The sequence below is a fragment of the Anolis carolinensis genome, chromosome 5 (genome assembly GCF_035594765.1).
Source record: "Anolis carolinensis isolate JA03-04 chromosome 5, rAnoCar3.1.pri, whole genome shotgun sequence".
NCBI lineage: Eukaryota > Metazoa > Chordata > Lepidosauria > Squamata > Dactyloidae > Anolis > Anolis carolinensis.
This window is the reverse complement of record NC_085845.1, coordinates 24,133,698-24,159,924: the sequence shown is the minus strand read 5'-3', so window position 1 is coordinate 24,159,924 and position 26,227 is coordinate 24,133,698. Positions and strand designations below refer to the sequence as shown.

The following is a 26,227-nucleotide window of genomic DNA, read 5'->3' as shown; positions in this document are numbered from 1 at the left end:
ATACTGCTTTGATGTAGCGAACAAATGGATGACTAAGAACTAATGTATTATCAAGGCAGAACAAAACAAAAAGAGTGGAGAAGAAACAAATGAAAAATCTATTCTATAAAATGAAAACATAAATGAAGTAAAACATACTGACAAGTGAGCTGCAAAACTGAAGATGTTCCAGCCGAAAAGGCCTTGTGGAAAACCTCACCATTTTTGGCTACTTCTGCTATGATGTTAGCTACTTTTGCAGTGCAGGAAGATTGTGGAGTCAACAGACTTGCAAACACCTGGAGGATCCCACTTTTCTGGATTTTGTCACTTGTCTCTGTATCTGAAAAGAAGGAAATAGATATAACACAGAATACTGTAAAAGAAATGATAAAAAAATAGAATTTTCTGAATTTTCAGAGTGTTGGGTGGCCAGTACGTCTCACTTACAATTTTTATGGCCTAACTTATTTAAGAGAAACATAAACCTGGTTCAAAAGAAGCTACAGGACTTTTCATTTACACTTAAGACATCAATCATTTACTGTCCTTGTAAGTAGCCCAAAACGTTGCACCTCTTCTTTTCAATACAGTGAACCACTGGGAAGCTCAATGACCCCTAACAATATTGTCTGCAATTAGTGTGCAAGACACAATAGTGTGATCACGCTTGCTGCACTGCAGAGGAATTTGCACATTATCGCCTTGCTTTTATCACCCCTCCTTGTGATAGACTTCTTGGCCGTATAAATTAAATCAATGGGATAAAATGCATCCTGAAAAGAACCACAGAAAATAAAATTAACCTCTTGCCTCAGGTTAGCTGTGTGCGGCAGAGATGCCCTGATTTATTTTACTCAGATCAGAAGCACCAATAAAACACAATGACTCGGGCTAAAACAAACCTCTGGCAAAAACTGGATTATCAGATATTTGTGTTTTGGTAGAAGAAGACATGCAATATAAATTAATGTTTTGCCCATTTTCTTTCCTCCCCCTTGTCTTTGCAGTAAGCCACATCATGTCATCTGTCACACAAAAAACCGTAAAAATTAGCTTCGTCCACATAGGACCTTCATTCACTGTTTTATCAATGCTTTGCTGCTAAGTGCACTGGAAACTATTTGGAAACCAGCAGGTAAGAAAAAATGGACAAGTTGTCAGCTGTCATTGATTATAGAAATCATGTAACACCCACACACACACAACACTATTGCATTGGCTACCAATCTGTTTCTGGGCATACTTCAAAGTGCTGTTTTTAACCTTTAAAACTCTACATGGCTTGGATCCAGACTATCTGATGGTCACCTGCCTGCCTGCAATTTAAGATTGGTAGGGGAGAGCTTTCTTTTGGTTCTACCACCTTCAGGAGCACATTTGGTGATTACACAAAAGAGAGTCTTCTTCATGGCTACTCCCAGGTTGTGGAACTTCCCTTCCTTGGGAGGCTCTGTTGGCTCCCTCTTTGTTATCTTTCTGCCAACGGGTAATATCTTTTTATTCAGGAAGACCTTTGAGATATAGATTGTTTAGAAGTAGTGTGTATAAAGCATTGCATTGTATTTCTTACCTTTTATTAGTAATTGTGTTTTAACCACTTTAAAAATATGACTCTTTTAAAAATTGTTTTCTAACATTTGTAAAGGCCCTGTGATAGTACAGTGGGTTAAACCATTGAGTGGCTGAACTTGCTGACAGAAAGGTCGGAAGTTTGAATCTGGGGAGTGGGGTAAGCCCCCGCTGTTAGCCCTAGCTTCTGCCAACCTAGCAGTTCGAAAACATGCAAATGTTGAGTAGATCAATAGGTTCCACAGTCATGAGGAATGTCTATGGACAACGTCGGCTCTTCAGGTTAGAAATGGAGATGAGCACCACACCCCAGAGTCAGGCATGACTAGACTTAATGTCAAGGGAAACCTTTACTAACATTTGTCAAATTATTTCAGGGTGGCTTACAACACATAGAGAATCAAACATTCAATGCCGTACAAAAACACAAAATAACATAAACCAAAAGATAAAGCCAATTTACATTTAGACAAGCAACAAAGACAATCAGACAACTGAATACAGACCAAAAAATTCACAGCTGAAAACTGGCTAGGATTTTTGGGAGTTGTAGACCAAAACACCTGGGGACCCATAGGTTGGCAACCTCTGGCATAAGGGGGAAAGATGAACCATTGCCCCAGTTCCCTGGCCCTATTCTAAACTGCAACTCACACATATGTATGTGTGCAGACTCTTTAAACATTATGAAAGAGCTTAGAGTGGGACTGGAGTTTGGTTGCAGGAAACCAAATCTCTGGATGCCCAAGTCCCATTATAGTCAATGTAACATAATAATAAAACTGTGCCCTATACTGACAAAATCAAAATTTGCTTTCTGGATTTAAAATATATACCGTATATACTTGAATATAAGCCAAGTTTTTGGTCCTTTTTTAGAGCTAAAAAAGCGCCCTTCGGCTTAAACTTGAATAAGGTCTTATCTTAAATTTCAGTTTCATGTGAATATTCAAAAACATTTAACCTACTGATGCCTCAGTTAATGTAATTTTATTGGTATCTATTTTTATTTTTTGAAATTTTCCAGTAGCTGCTGCATTTCCCACCTTCGTCTTATATTTGAGTCAGTAAGTTTTCCCAGTTTTTTTGTAGTAAAATTAGGTGCCTCAGCTGATATTCGAGTCGGCTTATACTAGAGTATATATAGTATATATATTCAATCCATGCATGACTGAATCCATGGATACAGAATCAGTGGATATGGAGGGTCGGCTGTAACACTATTTAATCTAACTGTGATGTTATATGCACCACTGCAAAAAGATTGTGCTTTTTGCTGCATACTGGCATGGTTTAAAAAAAAATCAAAGAAATACAGGTCACAGAGAATGTACGTTTGAGAGAGGATCTTTTTTGTTAGTTTTAATTTTTTTCCATCGTGCAGAAATTTTTCAATAGCAAACCATCTCTGCTGAAAGGTTTTGTATTTCTTTTAGATATATATAATTTAAAGGCATGTTTTAAGTGCTTTATCCAACCTCATCAGCATGGGGCCCAGTAAATGTGTTTGACCAAAATACTAATTATTCCCTGCCTTCTTGGGCTCTGTCTGCTGTAGGCAAAAACAGTTTAAAAGCAGTGACCCATTTGAGTAGGATTGATTCTGGAAAAGAGGGGTGAAGAGAGAGAGGGAAGAAAGGCAAGCAGAAAAGCAGGACAAGACCAACTCTATTTTAGAGGCAGTGCCCTCAGGTGGCTAAGTACTCTCAACTGTTAAAATATTTAAAGACTCCTTCTTATTTTGCATGTACAGGCTTGAAACAAAAACAGACGTAGCTTATGTCAGCATGCTGGGGGTGGAGGGAATATCACCCCGTGAAGGACAATAAAGATGAAACTGTTATTGGGATTTTCTTCTCCCTGGAAGCAAATCTTACAGGATCAGCAATAGTTGTGGACTAACACCAGATCTCTGGTTCACAAAGGCTGGATGTACACTGCAGTATAATGCAGTTCCAAACTGGATTATATGGCAATATAGATCCTGCTAGGGAGAACTGTACTACAGTTGCTTTATGCAGAACAGAAATCTCTGGGAAATGGAGGAAAACAGTAAGCAGGAGGTGGGAAGGGGGTGGGGGCTTTTCTTATTACCTTTGTAAAGAGCTCCAGGAGAAAACTATGAAATAACTATGGAATTACTATTAACTGGTCACTCTTTTTTCTCATACGAAAGGTATATAGTGGGTCCTTGGTATCTGCTGGGGTTTGTATCCACGATTTTCCATAGGTACCAAAATCCATGGATAGTCAAGTCTCATTATATACAATAGTGTTGCGAAACAATGTCCCTTAAATAAAATGACAAAATCAAGAATGTACTTTTCGGATAGTTTTTAGGGCTGTATCAAATGCCTGGATGAAGAGTCTGTGTATAGGGAGAGGCAGTTGTACATGAAAATTACTTCATCCTTTTGGAGTAAAACTGTCATTCTAGCCTCATCTTAAAGGCCTAGGAAGAAGTTCAAATAATAATAATAATAATATCACTACCTCTCAAAATATTGATCTGGATAGCTCTGTCAAGTGTAAATCATGATACCAGCAAGAACTTTATCTCTTTCCTTCTGGCTGCAGCAAGACAGGTCATTCTGTGCAATGGGAAGGATAATTTAATCATGTCTGTAGATAACTGGTTCAGTGGACATTTGAAATCAGTTATCTTAGAGAAACACACACATCAAATTAGATAGGGGAAGGAACCAATAGTGTCTTCTTCTGAGACAGTGAGATTGGCCTGTATCAACCACATGAACCACAAGAAAAAGATCAAAGAGGTCCACGCATATTTCATAGTAATTTATGGACAAAATCAATAATGATATACGAAAGAGACAGTATCCATTTTTACCCATTCACTGATGTAACTGTTTGCAAATGGATCTTGCAGACCTTTGAGACTGAGAGAGCATAAGATTTCATAGACATAAGTCTATTTTATAAGATGCATGGATTAAAATGTGTTTGTATGTATCTGTTATAATGGCTATATGTATTTTTATCTAATACATTTATTTTAAAAAAGAAGAAATGTATACCAACACATTTTAAGGTAAGCTTCTAAGCGCTACTCCGGAATAGTGCTTTATAACTTGTAACTCTGATACACATTCATTAAAGATACATTGAAAGTCGGGAAAGCTTCCAGAAGGCACTTTTCCCAAAGAAGATGGCTGGCAGCAAAAAAAGAGAGAAAAATCTGTTTTTGGAGTGCTTCAAATCTCCAGAAAGGGAGGCTCAGCCTGTATAAATGCCCAGTGGGAAGCAGACAGAATTGTGGGGGTATCTGTCAAATGAAAATTATAAGGAGAGGTTGAAAACAAAATTGAACAGTTTTGTCCCTCTGCAAATAACCATCTACCCAAAAATGATGGATAAGTGCTGGAGGCTAGGGCTGTAATCAGAGAACCTAATAAAACATGCACAATCGCTAACAGACTTTTTGTCAAATTAAGGTGGAAATATTAAATGTGCATTACATAATGTGAAAAGTGACCTCCCTCCATTTCCATTTCTGTTTAAAATCCCCTTTTAAATTACCACTGTTCATTCTACTGCCAACACAGCACACTTTCTGAAACTGTCGAATAATTTTAAAATTCCTTTGGGCAAGAATTCTCAATGCCACTGTTTTATTATATTTACACAGAGAGTGCAGTTGGCTAGTTCTTTTCATATCTCATCATAGTAAATATGGGCTGCTACATGTCTACCAAAGAGTACTCTTGGGTTTAGATAAAATTGAGAGTGGAGAAGAGGGCAGCATTGAGACTTATGTTTCTTCTGTTCAAATCTGCTGGAACAGCTGAGCAAGAAGAATAGCTGAGCAGTGATGGACATTTCTGCCTCTTAGCCATTGTTACAAATGTTGACTCAGACTACTCGTCCAGAGGGTTTCATCAATATAATACAATCTGACCTGCTGAACAACACTGCCTGCTGAATTCACCCGCCTGCCTGCATTTATATAACAAAACTTGTGAACCCAAAATACCATTGCTCAGAAACGGCTATCCAAGTTTCCAGAGTTAAACCTGTCTGTATTTTCATTATTTTCAGAAACCCTGGGGTACTTTGATGCCTTAGTGTTATTGAAAAAGGGCGCATTTGCTTTTGATGCCTATTACAGCTAATTTGCACTTAGCAAACTGCTGAAATGGTGCACAGAGAATTGCGAAAATGAAATAGATGCAGAAAAATAAAACAGAACTCCAGAATCATTTGACTGAGATAAGTAATATCTAATTCGTTGAGGTATCACCTCTGAAGTACCTAGATTAATTTTATGATGCAAAAAACAAATCTAGGTATGATAGTGGCAAATGTTATTTAGTCAAAAGTTTCAGTCATGAACTAACAGACAAGAAATAATTACCAAAGCCATTTGGCATCAACATCAGCCTTTTCCAACCTGGTGCTTTCCAGATGATCTTGGTATAATCACCTTGAGCCAGGATGATAGCAGTTGGGGAAGCTCATCTAACCTGGGGGGGGGGGGCTACTAATGGCTGATCTAAGGCCATTCGACTCTCTTGTATCTTAGTCCTACTACTTAGCAGTTACAATAAATCAGAGATGGGAATAGTATGATCCTGTCAGTATCATAGGTCCCGCCCAACATGTTTGCCTTGCGATGCTTTTTCATATGCTTTGTAATACTGGATAATGGGTTGTGTTACACATCTTGTAATGCTATGAAAAGAGATTGTTTATCATTTGTAACTTGGGATAATCAGTAGACATGTGAGGAGGAAAACAATATGTGAGCTTCCAAGATCATTCCTGTAAGAAACCTAGTCCAAGGGGGAAAGAGGGGCAAGCCCTAGGACAGTGACTCTCAACCTGTGGGTCCCCAGATGTTTTGGCCTTCAAATCCCAGAAATCCTAACAGCTGGTAAACGGTCTGGGATTTCCTGCAGTTGTCAGCCAAAATACTTGGGGACCTATAGGTTGAGAACCTATAAGAGAATAGGAAGTTTTGAGTTGTTGGCAAATGGGATGACAGCCCGCAAAAAGGTTTGAACAGCTTTGTGTTTTACATATACCGCATACTGAAAGGCTTCAGTTTTAACAACGATATGCTGTGATCAACTCAATTTTTGAATAAAGTTATCTGAATCTGCTGAAAGTTTTTATTTCTGAACTGAAGTCAGCCAGTACATTACAGACCCTTCAAGTGTTGCTGGCTAGCAGCCATGGCCAGCAGAGCCAATGGTAAGAACTATGAAATATGCCATCCAACCGCATATGCAGGGCCACACAATTCCCACATCCAGGAGGGATCAATATCATACAAAGTGGTAGGAAAAGCTGTTTCTGATCTCATGTTTGTTCTCGACGCTTGCTCATGAAATAATAAAAACATTGTTCTGCGATGCTATATATCAATGCAGATTCTAATAACACACTTGCAATTATAAATCTCACTCAATTATTAAGAGGGCCTTCCTTGAGTGACATCGGTCACAACAGTACAATGGGTAGCCATCAGGGACTTGGTACAGCCATTACCAACGTCCACAAATGCAACACTCTACTGATAAATAACCACTTCATTGGTAGCATTTATATACAAGGCGAACAATCTGCTATTTTGAAAGCATTCAGTGTCTGATTATTTTACTATTTAAATTCATTGCTGGCTCTTATACCACACAATTTAAATGTTTTCCTACTGTTTCAGATGATTATTTGTTTTAACCTTAAAATCCATGAATTTATTGATTGGTGATGGGTGAGTATTGTGTTGTTTTGTTTTAGGGGTTTTGTTTGTTGTTTTGGGTTTGATTTTTCTGGTTTTTTATAAACTGCACAGAGATAATTTGCAAGTAGGATAGAAAATAAGCATACTGAAGTAATAAGCAAAACCAAGATGTAGTATCTACTGTAAAATTGCAGCCTGACTGCAACCAAATTAATAGCAACGTAACAGTCTATAAGGAGTGACTCATGTGCAAGCTCTTCCTTTCTCCTTTTCTTAAACTCAATCATATGTGAGATTTACTCTTTTGGAGGATGGGGGATTATGCACCATAACTGAAAAGATGTTCTAAATCTATAGCAAACACTGGAGAAAATTTCTTTAGTTTCATAGTCTCCCTTTTACATGCACTTATCAAAAGGGAAGTGGACAAGTGTATAAATAAGTAATGATCAGCCACATGCAAAATGACATAAAATGCTCATCTTGCTCTTACAGCAACTGAGGTGGAGAAGTAGGATGGCTTGGGAAAAGGAAATCTCCTGACTTAGCATAAAAGCTGCAGATCTAGGCATCCATAAATATGTGATGAAGTTTCTGGCCATCTATGTTTTGACCTTTCAGTTCCACCAATCTGTAAAGCTACAATAAAACAAGATCTAGGAATACAAGTTGCCTCTAAGAGCTGGGCATTCCATATTAATTTACAGTTTCCATATATGCGTTAACTTTGAACTATATAGTCATAAAATTATAGAGAGTTTCAAGAGACCACAAGGGCCATCCAGTCCAACCTCCTGCCATGCAGGAACACAACACACCTGATAGATAGCCATCCAGTCTCTGTTCAAAATCGTCTAAAATAATAGCCTCCACCATACTCCAAGGCAGCGCATTCCCCTGCTGAACTGCTCTTACCATAATAGTCATTCAAGCACTGAAAATACTAGGAATAAAAAGCACACACAACTATACCACACCCTTTAAAAAGCAACATTAAAGTAAAATATAACCCCTCTCTACCAAAAACCCCTAAAGACTACCCACCCACTCAAGTAGCCTCACAAAGTAAGCCATTTTTTTCTAGGTAAAATGAAAAATAATATGAAGAAGAAACTATTTCTACTACATATATGATTGTCTTATCTCTCCCTGTTGAAACTAACATGTGACTGGTTGTAATGTATTTTCCAGACTTTTCCACTAACAGATATAGATATTCCATTCTATCTGATAAGATTACCATTGTTTCCTGATTAAATTCAACAATAGTTGCACCACATAGGAAATTAGGGATACTCCTCAGAAATGAATTAGCGATCATCTGTCTTCTATTTGGCTCGATGATTAATGCACAGAATTATAGCTTCTCTGGTAATGTCATCCCTGTTACAATAAAAATATTACCTAGTCAATAGGAAGATACCAGTTAATGCAGCATGTTCTATCTTTCTGGTTCCTTCTCTGTTTCCAGATTCCTTGCAAAGTTTGGTCAGGAGACAACCATATAATCACTGTTTTAAGGGTTACAGGGGACTGCATGAAAATCCTTTTAACACAACATTTCTTTAAATCCTGTATGTACAGAATTTTATAGAAATTCTATGGAAGGGCTTATTCATTTTTTCCTTTCTAAGTTTATTAGATGCTATGATCTTTCTGACATGAGCATCATTTCACTGAATATACCTGGCCTTTTCATGTTCTTTCCAAAGATTGTCATCTCTGAACTGCTACTAAATCAGGTTAGATGTTCACTTCTATTACCACCATACAAAGTAATTGGTTAGAAAGAATACACACAATTTCAAAACCATCTCCCTTATCCCTCAGCTATAATCCAATGATTCAGATAGAAGTTTAAGGCTTTTAGATGTCCGTATAATATTTCTCACTGTAGGAAGCACTACCCAATAAAGAAAGATGAAGGCAAACCATAAAAATACAAAGCTCATTTTCTTTACCTGACACACTGTATTCAACTAGCAATGTTTAACTATATATAAGGTAGGTAAAGGTTTCCCCTGACGTTCAGTCCAGTCGTAGCTGACTCTGGGGGTTGGTGCTCATCTCAATTTCTAAGCCGAAGAGCCGGCGTTGTCCGTAGACACCTCCAAGGTCATGTGGCCGGCATGACTGCATGGAGCGCCGTTAACTATATATATAGTCATTAAATACTACTAACTGCAAGGTTATTGATGAACAGGATCATAAAGCTGAGCTGGGTCTTGGTGACCATTTCAGATAGCCATATTGATTTAGTGAGTGTCAATTAGGTAGAGTATTGGTATATTCAGGGAAATATACAATGGGCAGTCCCAAAGTTTTATATGAATAATTAAAAAAAAACAGCAGGCTAAGTCTTGGCGTACAATAAATGTAGCCCATGAGTCAAAATGAAGGAGCACTCAACACACATTTCCTTTCATTACGGAAACCTAGATTCCTTAACACTAGGTAAAATGTTAGACTGCAGGAGAGTTAATCTTAATGGCAGAGCAGGTGAGGTAGGAAAGAAGAGGATTTTTTTTTTTTTCGTGTCAGGAGCAACCGGAGTTGCTTCTGGAGTGAGAGAATTGGCCGTCTGCAAGGACGTTGCCCAGGGGACGCCTGGATGTTTTGATGTTTTTACCATCCTTGTGGGAGGCTTCTCTCATGTCCCCGCATGGAGCTGGAGCTGATAGAGGGAGCTCATCCACACTCTCCCCAGGTGGGATTCGAACCTGGCAGCTTTCAGGTCAGCAACCCAACCTTCAAGTCACTTAGTCCACTACGCCATCTGGGGGCTCTGGAAAGAAGAGGATAATACCCCTAAATAGAAAATAGTTGTTGTAAAACTATTAGAAAAACACTGATAAAAAATTAAATACGAGCACACAAAGGCTATTTTTATACTAGTGATAAGTATAATGCAGTCCATGGAACATTTGTGGCCCCAAATACAGCACCTGAAGCACATATACTCCATTTGTTTCTTAAAAAGGCTTCAGGCCAATTATGGACAATTTTTCATTTTAAAAATGGTCAAGAGCCCACCTCCTGCCCCTTAGCCCCAAAACCTTACTGCAAATGTGGCAGTTTGTTTTCCCCAAACCCACAGAGCTACCCACCGAAACTACTGAAAAACAAAAAATGGTAACTGGAAGTGAAATCACATCACTTTAAGTGCACTAAAATGTTCTGGCATAGAACCCACCCTCTCTGCATTTGCCTACCTCTTTTCTAACCTACTAAGAAACTGGAGTCATGACATGATTCTCAAATAAAGGAATTGTACAAAGCTATAGAATGAAGCATGAAAATCTGACTCTGAGGAAAGCTCCTTGATTAACATTTCTTCGATTGACTGTGAGTCATTCTTATATAAGTAAGAGTTGAAACTAGCTGTTGCACGCAAACTGAGACAATCTGACACTGCCTTCATAGACATTTTTATTTTAATCCAGCAAACACTTCAGGCCAATTCACACTTACCCATAAAGGCACAGGAACATTTATCTACATGGTGTGACTTCATGCCACTCTAGGGATGTGTGCTGAAAGCAGTCATGTCAGCAAAGGCCACACCAAGGTTGCATCTCACACAAATATCAGCAGAGCAGAGTGGGTTTATATGGACTTAAAAAGAGAAGTTGTCTTCTCCAAGCCAGAAAATTCATCTACCTAGGCCAGGGGTCCCCAAACATTTTAAACAGGGGGCCAGTTCATGGTCCCTCAGACTGTTGGAGGCCGGACTACAGTTGTTTTTTTAAAAAAAAAACAACAACTATGAACAAATTCCTATGCAGTGCACACTGCACATATCTTATTTTGAAGTAAAAAACAAAAACAAAAAAAGGAATAAATACAGCCTTCAATGTTAATCATAATCATAATAAAAATAATAAAGAGGGTTGGAAGAGACCCCTTGGGCCATTTAGTCCAGCCCCCTTCTGCCTTTGTGCACCAAAAGCACTAGCTTAATAAGCTAAAGTTAAAGCACCCCTTAATAATTAATTATTAATTAAATAATAATTAAAATACAAGCAAAGCTTTGGAAGGTACGCACAAGGCGAGGGAGGAGACGGGGAAGGTGCAAGCCTTTCCCTACTACTCTGCGCTGCACGCACCCTTCTCGGCGGAGGAGGGAGCTGCCGCCACAGAGGCCAAATAAATGGCTTTGATGGGCCGCATGTGGACCCCAGGCCTTAGTTTGGGGATCCCTGACCTAGGCCAATACTGGCAGCTATTATTGGCTATGACTCTGAATCTGAAGCAAAAGGCTTCTTTCAGCATACAGTTACTCAAAAGATGAAGTGAAAGATACCAGTAACTAATTCTGAGACACTCATTGGGCTACCACTGAGCCAAGTGGTTGAGTATTGGTCTATGACTCAGGAGCCAGAGGACACCAAAAGCAACCCTCCTTTGAAGAAACCTTAGCAAGGAAGTCCTAGGATTAGGTTCCCCTTAGGATGACTATACATTAGAAATGACTTGAAGACATCAACGACTAAATTGTGGCACCACCTCATCTCGTAGGTGTTATCTGTGTGCGTTGTCCACAATCTTTTTTTCACAGTGGCATTAGACAACACCATAGGAATGTAGTGGCTATGTTTCTGCAGCAAGGGTGAGAAGAAGGCACAAGCACTTCTCTCGGTTTTCCACAGTAGTAAAATCACTAATTAACACTGCTAATATGGATTTGTTGGCCTACTGCCAATGTAATGTTTTTATATCAACATATTACAAAATTCTACTGAAATGGCAAATAATATAATATGACCAAATTCCATCATACAAAGGTGGATTTCACTGTCACAAGCCCCTGGATGCTACTGTTGCTTCTCTAATTGTCAATGACTCCTATGCCCATATAAATAAAGGAGAGCCTCCTCCTTTTTACTTTTAATAATGGTGAGTGCAGTTTTAAATAAAGCACGATGGCTTTCGACGCAATGGGAAAGTTCATCTCAATTGCACGTATTAGTAAGCTACAAGGGAAAGCTTAAAGAAGGTTGAAGTAATTATTTTCCTGAAGTCAATTAACTTGCTTCACAAGGTTAAAATGTCTGTTTTCAAAACAGAGCATCCCCCTCTACAAGAAAGATGACTTAAGAACATAATCTCATGACATACTCATGATAAAATTAAATTTCAAGCAGCTATTTAAAAAGCATCACCTATGAGTCAAATGCAGACATTCGCCTCCTTTTCCTCTACTGAAAGCTGAAACAACTGATCTATGTGTTGCGTTGCACTTATACGTATGTATTAGCAGCTGAGATCCAATTTTTGAATATTACAAAAAAAATGTTTATCTATATATAAACTTAACAGGAATGCTTTCCATGTCTGTATGGTATGAATGGTAGCTGATGGTTCCCATGTCAGTGAGCAGATGCATTCACTCTTGTTTTTAGACTGAACTTTGAAGGAGCCTTCCAAGTTACTTAATCTGTTAGGGAAATAACAGTTCAGCATCTTGGATAGCCCTTTTAAAATCTAGAGTAAAAAAAAAATCAGATTTACCATCATGCTATGTCATCTACCAGCCCCCATTCTGTTTCCGTGTGTATTTGAATGCAAAATCAAGAAGAAGATCAAGAAGATGGAAACTTGAGCATACTAGCAAAACAACATTTGGAGCTATTAAAGAGAGACACTTTGTCCATTTTTCAATTGCACGGATTAGTGGTTTTTGAACCCTTGCAGTTTGCATTCTTGATAGGTATGGAAATTATTCAGTGAAGAAATACAGGAAAGTATTATTCTGAATCTAACAACCACCATGTTAAAATTGCTCACATCCTACCTTCTGCCATACTATTCCTAGCACTAGGAATGTTAGGACATTATATTCTTAATATTATTCAATTTAGATCTCTTATCATGCCTGGATAGCTCTCCCCAGTTCTTTTTGCTGTTCTTGAACTCTTTCATTACATTGTATTACTTAAATACAAATGTGGTTGATTAAATCAATTTAAGATTTTCTTTAATCTACTGAGGGTCAAAATTATCTTGATAGTTGATATGTTCCCTAACCTATACTGACTGTTACTTGTCATTAATTGTCAGCTGTGTTACTGTAGTCTATACCACAGGCAACTGAAATTACTAAAATACCAAAGGGTTATGAACCAGAGCAAAGGAGGAAACAACTATTTGCAACTACAAAATGTAACACGGTTATACTGGGCAAATGGACATGGAGCAGAAATATGTGTCATGGACATCTGTACATGTATGCAATGCTGCTATAATATATCTATTGAAAGGGTCCTCATCTCGAGGGTCCTCATCTGGCATCTCGATAATTTGAAATTTAACTATATATAAATAAAGTGATTTGACAAGTGCCAAATAATATTGTATTGTGTTATTATTTTAATACTGTTCATTTAGACTGATGCAGTGGCATACTAGGAATCCTAGATTCTTTTTGCACATATGCTCTTAAGTCAGGTGCCACCAATTCTTTTTGTGAACCCAATTTTTCCTCCCTAAACACAGAACTGTCAGGCTCACTTCAAAGGACCAGTCTGAACGCAGATCAAAGATAGCTGCTCTCAAATTCAATCTTTATTGAAGAATACATGACTTTGGAAAAGTCGAGAATGACCTAATGTTTACATACATCTAATTTTATCACTTCTGATGCAACGTAATATCACACGCAAATATCATCATCAAACCCCACCTTCGGGATCACATTTCTACCATGATTTCTATTCCCACACACTACAGCAATTATAATTGTTTATACTTTCAACTCTGAGTTCCCAGGCTCATTTTATCTTCTCCCGCCAGGTGCTTGCAGGATTGTTTATGTTATGAAGTCAGATTCAGGGCTTGGAAATTCAGCCCTGGGATCTGGCTCCATGACATGGCGCCCTCGTTTTCTTCGTCCTCCTCTTCGGTTCTTCTTTCATCATAGTTCTGAAACAAATCAAACAATAACTCTATGTGTCCATTTTGTCCAAAGTCCCCATATACTTTTTCAGTAAGCTGCGATGGAATACTGGGTGTATTTTCCCTAAACTTTTTGGCAATGCCAACTGGAAAGTCACTTCATTGATAACACCCTGTATTCTGAATGGTCCAATATATTTGGGGCCCAGTTTTCTTGAAGGTAGCCCCAATTTGATGTTTTGGGTACTTAACCACACTAGATCTCCTTTATTTAATTTTTCGCCTTCCACCCTCTTTCTGTCTGCGAACGCTTTATACTTTTTGTGTGCTTCCTTTAAGGATGCAGTCACTTGACTCCAACATTCTAGCATTTGCGTTTTCCACTTCCCTGCCTCTGTTTCCTCATTTTCTGTCCACCTTGGCAACTGGGGTAAAGGCTGTATTTCATACCCGTAAACTACTTCAAAGGGGGTTTTATTTGTTGCTGAATGTATAGTTGAATTAAAGGCTAGTTCCGCAAAAGCCAACCACCTAGACCAGTCATTTTGTCTCATGTTAGAGTACATTCGAAGGAACTGCCCAAGCGTTTGCTGAGTACGTTCTACCGCCCCGTTTGTCATGGGGTGAAAAGCAGAACTTAGACTCCTTTCTGCTCCTAGCATTTCCAAGAATTTTTCCCAAAATTTTGCTGTGAACTGTACTCCTCTGTCACTGACTACTCTACTGGGACATCCATGTAGTTTGTAAATATGATTTATGTACAATTCAGCTAGTTTCTCAGCCGATGGTAGTTTCGTCAGCGCTATAAAGTGGGCCTGTTTAGAAAACAGGTCTAATACTGTCCAAATATAACGATGTCCTTTGCTAACCGGCAGTTCTCCCACAAAGTCCATAGCTACACATTCCCAAGGTCTGGTAGGTTCCGCTACTGTTTGTAACAATCCCATAGGCTTCCCTCCTCCCGATTTATTTCTGGCACAATCATCACATTGAACAACATGATTCTTTATGTCCTTCCTCATTCCTGGCCACCAACAATGTTTTACTATTGCCTTTGTTGTTTTTGTAATTCCTGTATGACCAGCGCTCTGGTTGTTGTGAAAACGATGCAGAATCTTAATCCTTAATATTGCTGGGATATACAGTTTCTTGTTTACAAACCAAAATCCCCCCTTCTGTTCCCCCTTTTCTGCGTTGGACGCGATCCATTGATCTCCTTCATAAGACCGTTTCAGTTCATTTCCCCAGTTTTCTTCCCCGCCGAGTTCAACAAAAGCCGTGTCCTCCTTTTGGGTTTGTGCTCTTGTCCTGACAGCTAAGCCCCATTGTTTGTCAGAGAAGATTGTCCCCTCTTTTGCTGTGGTTATGCCTTCGTGTTGAGGCATGCGTGAAAGAGCATCTGCCAAGACGTTCTGCTTCCCTTGAAAAAACTTTAATTGGAAATCGAATCTGCTGAAGTATTGCGCCCATCTAATTTGTTTGGGGGACAATTTTCTAGGAGACTTTAAATACTGTAGGTTCTTATGGTCAGACCAAATTTCAAATGGGATTCCGCTTCCTTCGAGGAAGTGTCGCCAGCATTCTAAGGCTTTTAATATGGCTAATGCCTCTTTTTCCCATATTGGCCAACTTTTTTCAGTTTCGCTGAACTTCCGTGACAAATATCCACAGGGTTTTAAGTTCCCATTTTGATCTTTTTGCAATAGTACTGCCCCATACGCACAGTCTGAGGCATCGCAATGGATTATGAAAGGGCTCCTGATATCGGGGTGTTTTAGGATGGGTCCTTCAGTGAAGCATTCTTTTAAGGTTTCGAATGCCTTTTGGCATTCTGGCGTCCAACTCAGTTTGGCGCCAGGAGCTTTCACTTTTGCTGTCTCTCCTTTCCCTTTTGTTTTTAAAAGTTCTGTAAGGGGTGCGGTTATTTGCGCGAAGCCTTTTATGAAGGGTCTGTAAAAATTTGCAAACCCCAGAAATGATTGTAATTGCCTCCTTGTTTGAGGCACTCCCCATTCTTTCACATCTGCTACTTTAGCTGGATCCATAGCTAACCCTTCTGGAGATATCCGATACCCCAGAAAGTCAATTTGAGTTTTATTGAATTCACATTTGGACAGTTTTGCGTACAGCTTTGCTTCTCTTAGTCTCTGCAAAACTTCCCGGACCAATTTTACGTGCTTTTCCTTATCTTCCGTTACAATCAAGATATCATCAAGAAATATGAATACCCCTCTGTACAATAACGGGTGTAGTATTTCATTTATAAGCTGCATAAAGCAGCCGCCTCCGTTTTTTAACCCGAAAGGCAAAATTTCATATTCAAAATGGCCGAATGCGCAGGAAAATGCAGTTTTCCAAGTATCCTCCGGTTTGATCCTTAATTTATGATACGCTTCAATTAAATCCAGTTTAGTAAATATGCTCCCTTTCTTCAATACGGTAATTAAATCCTTGACTAAGGGCATAGGGTATTTATTGTCCTTAGTAATTGCGTTTAAATTTCGATAATCAATGCACAATCTTAGGGAGTTGTCTTTCTTTCTCCTAAATAACACTGGGGCCCCGAGAGGAGAATTGGATGGCTTAATGAAGCCTCGCGCCAGGTTTTTATCAATGTATTTCCTCAATTCCTCCTTCTCCTGCACAGACATGGGATACACTTTTGGTTTGGGTAAGTTTGCTCCTGGGGTTATTTCAATTTCTACTTCTATATTCCTTTTGGGAGGCAATTTACTGGCCTCTTTCTGATTGAAAACATCCACAAAGTCTCTGTATTCAGGTGGCAATAGCTGTGGGTCTATTTCCCCTGCTTCATCTTCCTCGTCCTCCTCTTCTGCAATTTTGCTTATCTCCCATTGCATCTGCTGTTCTTTGAATGCTAGGCTTTTTCCTCTCCAATCTACTTCAGGATTTGCCTGTTCGAGCCATGGTATCCCTAATATTACGTGGTATGTGGCAATAGGGGCTATCACAAAGGATATTCTTCCTTCCCATTTGCCTATTTCACATGGGATTCCAATTTTCACTTGGAAATTCAGCCCTGGGATCTGGCTCCATGACACAGAACTTTACATTTATTCCTTTTTTATATTAATTCCATCTATTTTGGTCATTCTCAAATCTTAATTAAATTAAATGGACTGTATCAACACACCAACAGAACTGCAGTTCATTCAATCAGTACTTGTCTTTGCTAAGCGGATACAATTTAGCATTAAATTTTTTTTTTTACGTGCTAACATTACAATGCCATTGTTTTAATTGCACTTCATGGACCTCGTGTTTGAATGTGCACGGTTTGGGTCCAGCTTATTTGCTCGACTGCAATCCCCCCATATGAACAAGCTCAAGCCCTGAGGTCCGCAGGGGAGGCCCTCCTCTCGGCTCCACTCCCATCAGAAGTACGGTTGGAGAGTATAAGAGAGAGGGCTTTCTCAGTGGTAGATCCCCGACTCTGGAATGCCCTTCCCAAGGAAATTAGATTGGCTCCCTCTTTGTTGATTTTAAGAAAGCAACTTAAAACATGGCTCTGGAAGCAAACTTTTGAAGATGATCAGTCTTAAATAGAGATCGATAGTGTTGTGACTGCGCCTTCGAAGATTATGGTTGATGGGGATGGAATTCGAAGAGGAAGAAAAAACCCTCGTGATGAGGGTTCACTGGAGGAGTTGCGCAGGAAGCGACTTAGAGAGCTATATGGGGGATCTTCTGAGGAAGATTCAGATGGGGAGATGGATGCTGAGGAACAGGTGGTGGCTGGGGAAGTGGGCACTGAATGGGCACAGCCACCGGAGATGTCTGGGGATTTGGGGTCTATGGATACTTCTGAACCTGGGGTTTCTGCAGGAGCTGATCCCAATTGGGATGCTTGGAGAAGGGAGGATGGTTCTTTAAGTGTTCATGGGGCTAAGTGTGGGCAGGATGATTGGGACTCCGACGAATTGCTAGGTACTCCAGATCCACGAGCTCTAGCTGTGTGGAGCTCAGATTCTGAGTAGATTTGGGACACCTGGTGTTTGGGTGTGAGTGTTTGGTCACCCAGGAGGAAGGGGAATAAAATGGGAATGTTTGGCCACTGCACTTTGCGTGTGGCAAGGTGTTGCTGAGGCGCCATTGGGATCTCTGTGTTTCCATGAAGACTGGACTTGGACTATGATTTGAATCTGCTGTTATCACCTAGCTTGGCTCTCGCTGTGTCTTATCGTGGACCTGTTTTAGATGACTGCACCCTCTTCAGACCTTGGATCGGAATTTGACCTTGCTACTGCCTTCGCCCTGTGATTGATGACTACTATCGGCTTTTGACTCCTGGCTTGCTCTTTGGACACCGCTGTTATCTCCTGACCTGACCTTGGAATCCCGGACGACGTCTTTTCACCATCCTTTTGGAGCCTTCGGCTTTATCCACATTGTGGAAGCAGTCTACTGCATTCTTAGTTTGTTTGTTTGTTTCCTGACCAATTTGGTGTTTTCTTTTGGGAACTGTTCCTTTGAAAACTACAGAGCCGGCTGGCAGGGCTTGGACTCAGAAAGTGCAGTTTGCACTAAGTTTGTTTAGCTTTGTTTTTACCTGCTTGTGTTGCTGGATTTTATATTTTTGTTTGAACTGCTCTTGAAGCACTGATAGTGAAGTGTTTCAAGGTTTTTTCTGTGTTAACATTACTTTTTGTCTTATCTGCTGAATGAACTCTATTTTTGTTCGCTAATTGGCGTCTGACTCTTGACAGATAGTTTAAACATTTTTAATGCTTAATGGCTTAAGAGCAGCTATTTTTGATGTTGATGTTATGTTATGTTCTTATATGTTTTTACTAATTGCAACAGTTCGATTTTAAGTTATGTTAATTTGACCTATGTACTATTGTGGGGTTGGGTTTTTTTGGGGGGGGGGGGTATTGTTTTAACTGTTACTTGTTGTAAGCCGCCCTGAGTCCCTTCTGGTAGAGGGGGCGGGATATAAATAAAACATATTATTATTATTATTATTATTATTATTATTATTATTATTATTATTATTATTTCAACATTAAGTGTAATTACACTTGGCCTTCCTTCCCCACAGGTTCTCCATTCGGGCGGGGTGGGGGGTGGGAATCCAAACAAAGAAACCTTTATTTCCACTCAGAGGAAAAGTGTTCCTACCATACATCACGGGAACCACTTACCGCATACGGAAGCTGATGAAGAAACGCAACCTACAAAATATCTACGGATCACTAAGTACAGTAGAGTCTCGCTTATCCAATGTAAAGGGGCCGACAGAACATTGGATAAGCAAATATGTTGGATAATAAGGAGAGATTAAGGAAAAGCCTATTAAACATCAAATTAGGTTATGATTTTACAAATTAAGCACCAAAACATCATGTTATACAACAAATTTGACAGAAAAAGTAGTTCAATACGCAGTAATGCTATGTAGTAATTACTGTATTTATGAATTTAGCACCAAAATATCACAATTTATTGAAAACATTTACTACAAAAATGCGTTGGATAATCCAGAACGTTGGATAAGCAAGTGTTGAATAAGTGAGACTCTACTGTAAATCCAACAAATGCTACATTCAGCAAAGGATAAGTGTGATCCTCTCACCCCTGCAGGAGTCCACCGTATACCATACAGCTGTGGACATAGAGACCACCAAACAGAGTTCCCAAACATGAATCAAGGAACATGAAAGGCACAGACAACCAGAGAAGTCAGCCATAGCAGAGAACTTGATGAACCAACCTGGACACAGCATATTATTTGAGAACACAGAAATGCTGGACCACTCTAACAGCCACTATGTCAGATTACACAGAGAAGCCATTGAAATCCACAAGCATGTGGACAATTTCAACAGAAAGGAGGAAACCATGAAAATGAACAAAATCTGGCTACCAGTATTAAAAAAACCTCCAAAATCAGGACCGTAAATAAATCACAACGCTCTGAAAACAGAGGAATTCCAGACAGAAAACAATCAGGACAAGCTAACATTTCCCAATAAAGGATTCCCCCAGGTAGGAATCAGCCAGGCTTTGAAGCTGAAGGGCCTTTCAATGCTAATCAAGGTGATTAATTGCAACATTCACACCTGCCTCCAACAGACAAGAGTTCTTTCTCCCACCCTGGACCTTCCACAGATATATAAACATCACTGACCTAGTTTCCAATATAACTCACAACATCTGAGGATGCCTGCCATAGATGTGAGTGAAATGTCAGAAGCGAATGCTTCTGGAACATGGCCATACAGCCCGGAAAATCCACAGCAACCCAACCTTTATTTTGCCATTTTATATATGGGATGCCATTCTACTGTGTCACTGTATATAATGGGAATGAGCATCCATGATTTTGGTATCTACCAGTGAGTGAGGTTCTGGAACAAAACCCTAGTGGATAGTGGAAACCAATGGTCCATACTATAGTACTATGGGGGATCCATCAGGGCCAAAACAGTGATATTTTAAATATAGAAAACAAGGGGAATAGCTTTGCCTTTTTAAATCCTTTTAAGATTGAACACCCAGGATAACAAAGTCTCCTTTATTTTCTCTTTATTGTCACATTTTATAGGCTTTGTTTATATCCTTTCTCTTCTTCTCTCTCCCCTTTCCCTAGATAAGTCACCCATGCATCCCAGTTAATTTGTGGTTGACTCTGCGTGAGAGACAGAAGCCAGCCCGCAGCTGTCACCGGCAGACGTAAAGCAGGAAGCCCATAGTATAAGGCAGCAACACTCCTCTCACTTCTACCATTAGAATGAGAACACCCATCTGCTGTTCCCTAGAAATTTCCTGGAGGCTAGAGATGTGTGAAACTCTCTCTTCATGAGCCTTTTGTTTGATACAGATAGCACTTCCAAAAGCTAAAAGGTAAGGAGCCATGTGGGAGACCCAGAAGGAGAAGGGCAAGGAAAGAGGTAACAAACCAGGCCCTGTTTCAGCTGTCATGGATTGAGAAGAGGATTAACAATATGTTGCAGAATTTAGGTTCCAGCATGAAATGTACATTGTCAGCAATACCAAGACATATTCTTATTTATGCTAGACAAGGGTTCTTTTAAAAATAGTGAGAAATAAATATCCAAAAAAAATCCAAGCTGTTTACTTTTCATAAAACTATAAACTGAGTAACATTTACTGAAGCTACACTCAGATTCTTTCTCACGAAAAAATACCAGTTTAATATATCTCTAAACTATCGATTTCAATTTTGTTGAGAAGTTCCTCCATATATTAATCCTAGGGGCCTTTCACACTGTAGTCACTGTTGCTGTTGTGTTGCTTCAGGTGGTTTCGACTTACAGCAAACCTACTGCAGAAAACCTCCAAAGTTGGAAATGGCTTGAAGGCACACAACAAGAACATTCTGACTACCTATCAATCAAAAAAACCAGGATATGAACAAAATCCAATACAAGCTGAAGCCGCATCCATACTACAAAAAGGAAGACAAACCAAAAATAATGCAACAGAATCAAACTAATACTAGAGTAAACTCAACCAGTAATCCCAACTAGAATAGACTCAGCAAATCAGTGTGATTTCCAAAAGTGCTAATTTACCATACAGCAAATATAACAGTTGTATTTAAGGGTTGTTGTATGTCTTTCGGGCTGTGTGGCCATGTTCCAGAAGTATTCTCTCCTGACGTTTCGCCCACATCTACGGCAGGCATCCTCAGAGGTTGTGAGGTATGGATAAACTAAGTAAGGAAAGGAAAGAATATATATCTGTGTAGAGTCCAGGGTGTGGCAAGAGTCCTTTGTCACTGGGAAGCCAGCATTAATGTTTCAGTTAATCACCCTAATTAGCATTGGAAATGTTTTTTTCTCTTGCCTGGGGGCATCCTTTGTTGCAAGAGCTGCAAGGCCAAGAACAAGCCATGAGAGTCAAGACAAAGATCCACCCAGAGGAAAGGTGTTCTTACCATACATTAAGGGAACCACTGACCGCATAGGCAAATTGATGAAGAAGCACAACCTACAAACTATCTACAGACCCACAAAGAAAATCCAACAAATGCTACGGTCAGCGAAGGACAAGAGGGATCATCTCTCCTCTGCAGGAGTCTACCGGATACCATGCAGCTGTGGACAAGTATACATAGGGACCACCAAACGCAGCGCCCAAACTAGAGTCAAAGAACATGAAAGGCACTGCAGACTAATTCAACCAGAGAAATCAGCCATAGCAGAGCACTTGATGAACCAGCCTGGACACAGGATATTATTTGAGAACACAGAAATGCTGGACCATTCCAACAACTATCATGTCAGACTACAAAGAGAAGCCACTGAAATCCACAAGCATGTGGACAACTTCAACAGAAAAGAAGAAACCATGAAAATGAACAAAATCTGGCTACCAGTATTAAAAAACTCTAAAATCAAAACAGTGGATGGGAACCAACACTCTGAGGGCAGAGCACAGCTAATGACTAACAAAGGATGCCCCCAGGCAAGAGACAAAAACCTTTCCAATGCTAATTAGGGTGATTAACTGAAACATTAATGCTGACTTCCCAGTGACAAAGGACTCTTGCCACACCCTGGACTCCACACAGATATATATTCTTTCCTTTCCTTACTTAGTTTATCCATACCTCACAACCTCTGAGGATGCCTGCCATAGATGTGGGCGAAACGTCAGGAGAGAATACTTCTGGAACATGGCCACACAGCCCAAAAGACATGTGATCCCGGCCATGAAAGCCTTCGACAACACAGTTGTATTTAACTCACTGTTCTCATCTAGTGCCTCAACAGCAAAAAAAGAATAGGCACCAGTTCATTTCTCTGGGAGACTGTTCCAAAAGGAAGGCAACAACATTCTTAGTGTTGGTCAATTGGCTACTACCAATTCTCTTCACCACTGTTCAAAAGGCAAGATTCCTGGGAGAAGGTACTCTAATAAAGAACTTAAAAGAACAAGACAAATTTATGTAGATAATAGAGGTGTTAAAATGTATTAGCAACTACAATTTCAAATAAAGAAAAATGTATTAAATGTTTCTTTGTAACAGGCTGGAACATTTAATTCTTCATTTAGAACTCATTTGTGTCTTTTCTTTAAAGAAATGCATGGATCTCCACGGATACAACAGTCAAACTCATGAGACAACATAAGGGTAACTGGAAGAGATGGATGCATTGGCCAATTACAAGTTTTCAGACTGATATTCAAGCTGACGACTGACCATCTGGAACCATAAACTGATTACTATTTTGAGACTGGTCCCAGTAGGAAATGTTTCCATAATTGGCATTAATATGTTAGCAGCCTCATTAGAATAGTGAGCTGAAAAATTAAGAATATGATCCAAGAAATAATTAAGTATCCCGTAAAACAGACATGGTCAACATCTTAATTATTAAAAGTAACTTTCTTCTTCAGATAATTGAGTAGGATGCTTAATTTGTCAAAGAACCTCATTCTCCCATGAGCAATCAACTTCACTATTATGGAGTGCATGGTGTGTGGATCACTATGACTAAAACCCAATAGGATAGCACCGGTGGTCCAGTTATTAAGCATATAATTTTTGCTAAAAATAAATCCCTAGTCCAATCCCAGCTACGTATAAGTAAGTGTGGCAAAGGCCCACATCAGTCAATGCTACTTAGTGTAGATATAACTGATCTAGGTGGATCAGTGTTAAGATATGTTCCTATGAGAGAAATACATCTTCATATGGCATGTCTTTATTTCATACAATCCAAATAAATATTTTTTATTTCTAGAACAATGATGAAATACTAAATAACCAATTAATATTTAGCAGCACCACCACAATTTACAATTTAGAATAAACAAATATTTACTGCTGTTCTAAAATGGAGAATACACAAACATAGGAAGAGTATATCCTCACAACAGGAGCACCTCAAAGCAGTGGGATTCCCAACTAATCCATTGTTTGCTTTCCTCATAACCCATGTATTCTGTTTGCTGCTGATGCAGAGATGTAAAGATTTCATACAATAAATATGAAAATTCACCAGTACACGAGATACACAAACACAAAGATAAATAAATAATAAGGATCTCCATAAATTAGATGATACATTGGACTGCACAGAAAAGGTGCACAAAATAGGCACATTTTCAAGTAGCATCAAACTTACATGCCTTGCTCCAAGCAACTACATAATAAACCTCAACAGTATACTGTGCTTCTAGCTGATCTCAAAGACTAAATAGCTCTATAAGAGAAAAAGCAGACACTTGTAAGGCCCAACTCATTTAGGCCCTTATAATAAAGAGCCAGTCCGGTCCTGACAGCAAATAGACCTGATATGTATTATTCATAACTTGCCCCAGCAACAAAATCATTCCAATACTTACGTAGAGCTATGATTTTCAATTTAAGGAATGAAGGACAAATGAGCGAGAGATTGGCCGAAAACGTGCAAGTACTTAATTCCACATGATCTTGGAAACTAAGCAGCGTCAGCACTTAGTTAGTACTTGAATGGGAAATCATCAATGAATAACAAGTGCTGTGTGCTGTTTTTAAAAGGAAGGAACTGGTAAAGCTACCTCTGAGTATTTCTTCCTGTTTTCCTTGGGTTGCCATAAGTTGACAAGTTACAAGAAGGCACATACAGATACTATGAGACTGAGAGAGAATGCACACAATACACATCAACTCACACACACACTTTGCTCAATAAAGAGTTGGAAAAAACACATTCTCTGTGCTTGCTCTGTTATTAATATCTGGGTTGTAGGGCGGTGTCTAATGCCTAATTCACCCTCCAACGTTCTGTTCAGAACAAACAGCAATTCCACCAGATGCACTTACAGTTTTATTCCATTTGATACACTTATTACTTCCATAATCATTTATTGATTGATTCATATGGTATGAAATTGCAGAGAACAATAAAACTTACTGTTTTGAGCCAGTGCTTGTAGCAGACAGTCCAAACACCCCTCCAAGCTATCAGCTGTGCTGTCAACAGCTGTTATCTTCAGCTTCTTCAAGGCATCTGTTAGATTATCTGCTTGGATAACATGAAGGAGAAAGCAAAATCAGTACCATGGTCTGTCAATTGTATCTTATGGTCTTAAAAGTGCAAATCAACATAGATAAGGTGATGCCAAATGCTGTATCAACAGAAGGCAACTATTGTTTTGTCTCTCTCTCATTCTCTTCTGCCAAAGGGGAAGGATTCTTTTTGGCTATGAAAGGAAAGCACAACAGAGCTATTATCAATAGATTTTTTTCTTAATTTTTTATCTCGTATTTGTCTTACAATCAACCAATGAGACAGATTAGACTGAGTGACAGCAACTGGCTCAAAGTCATCCAAGGAGCTAACTGGATATCTGAATTTGGATCTTTCCGGTATTAATCAAATTCTTTAACAACCACACAATTGATAGCTTTATATAAACAAACAAAACTAAATCTCACAAATCATGTTTCTCTCGCTTTTTCCCAAATCCTCTAGCCAGAACGTAGTACCTGCTTCTAATCTTTTTTTTTCTTTTTTCTTTTTTTACCGTTGTGAGATTAGATGGTATCAGACTCTCATGGGATACTTGATGTAAAAAATGCCCTACAAGTAAATTTAAATACATTTCATTATTTTGGCTTGGTTAAAATGCATTTCCAATGCAACTAAATTTTTTCATTGTACTGTAAAACCTCTTTCGCTTTTATAAAGTGTCACTCAGGAAAAACATATTATTCTTTTAAATCCTACAATTAATCTCTACAATTAAAGGCCATTTCTTCTTCTTCCTTTCCTTCCTCCTCTGTATTTAATAATGCTCATCCTTCCTGTTTCTGTTGTTGTGTACCTATTAGGCATTTCAGACTCATGGTGACCCTAAGGCAACATTATCACAGGGTTTTCTGGGGCTGACAGCATGTGACATGCATTCTGGTTATCACGTGGATTAAGAGCCGCAGTGGCACAATGGGTTAAACCCTTGTGCCAGCTGAACTGCTGACCTGAAGATTGAGTTTCTGACCTGAAGGTTGCCAGTTCGAATCTGGAGATGGGGTAAGCTCCTGTCTGTCAGCTGAGAGAAGCCTCCCAGCTAACACATTCAGGTGTCCCCTCTCTGTAG

The 26,227-nt window shown here is 39.2% G+C and overlaps 1 protein-coding gene across 10 annotated transcripts in view; it reads right to left on the bottom strand.

The window, feature by feature from the left end:
• Positions 1–26,227, bottom strand: part of rap1gds1 (Rap1 GTPase-GDP dissociation stimulator 1) — a 128,608-nt gene that overhangs the window by 51,448 nt on the left and 50,933 nt on the right. For 6 of the 10 annotated variants that reach the window (XM_062982261.1, XM_062982262.1, XM_062982266.1 and 3 more), the window contains exons 2-3: positions 25,042–25,149; positions 200–322 (exon numbers count right to left, since the gene is read on the bottom strand). In XM_062982261.1, the coding sequence (XP_062838331.1) occupies positions 200–322; positions 25,042–25,149 (231 nt within the window). Of the gene's footprint in view, positions 1–138; positions 323–25,041; positions 25,153–26,227 lie in introns of those variants that run through there. The other 4 variants (XM_003225524.4, XM_008117892.3, XM_008117894.3 and 1 more) reach the window with 2 other exon arrangements.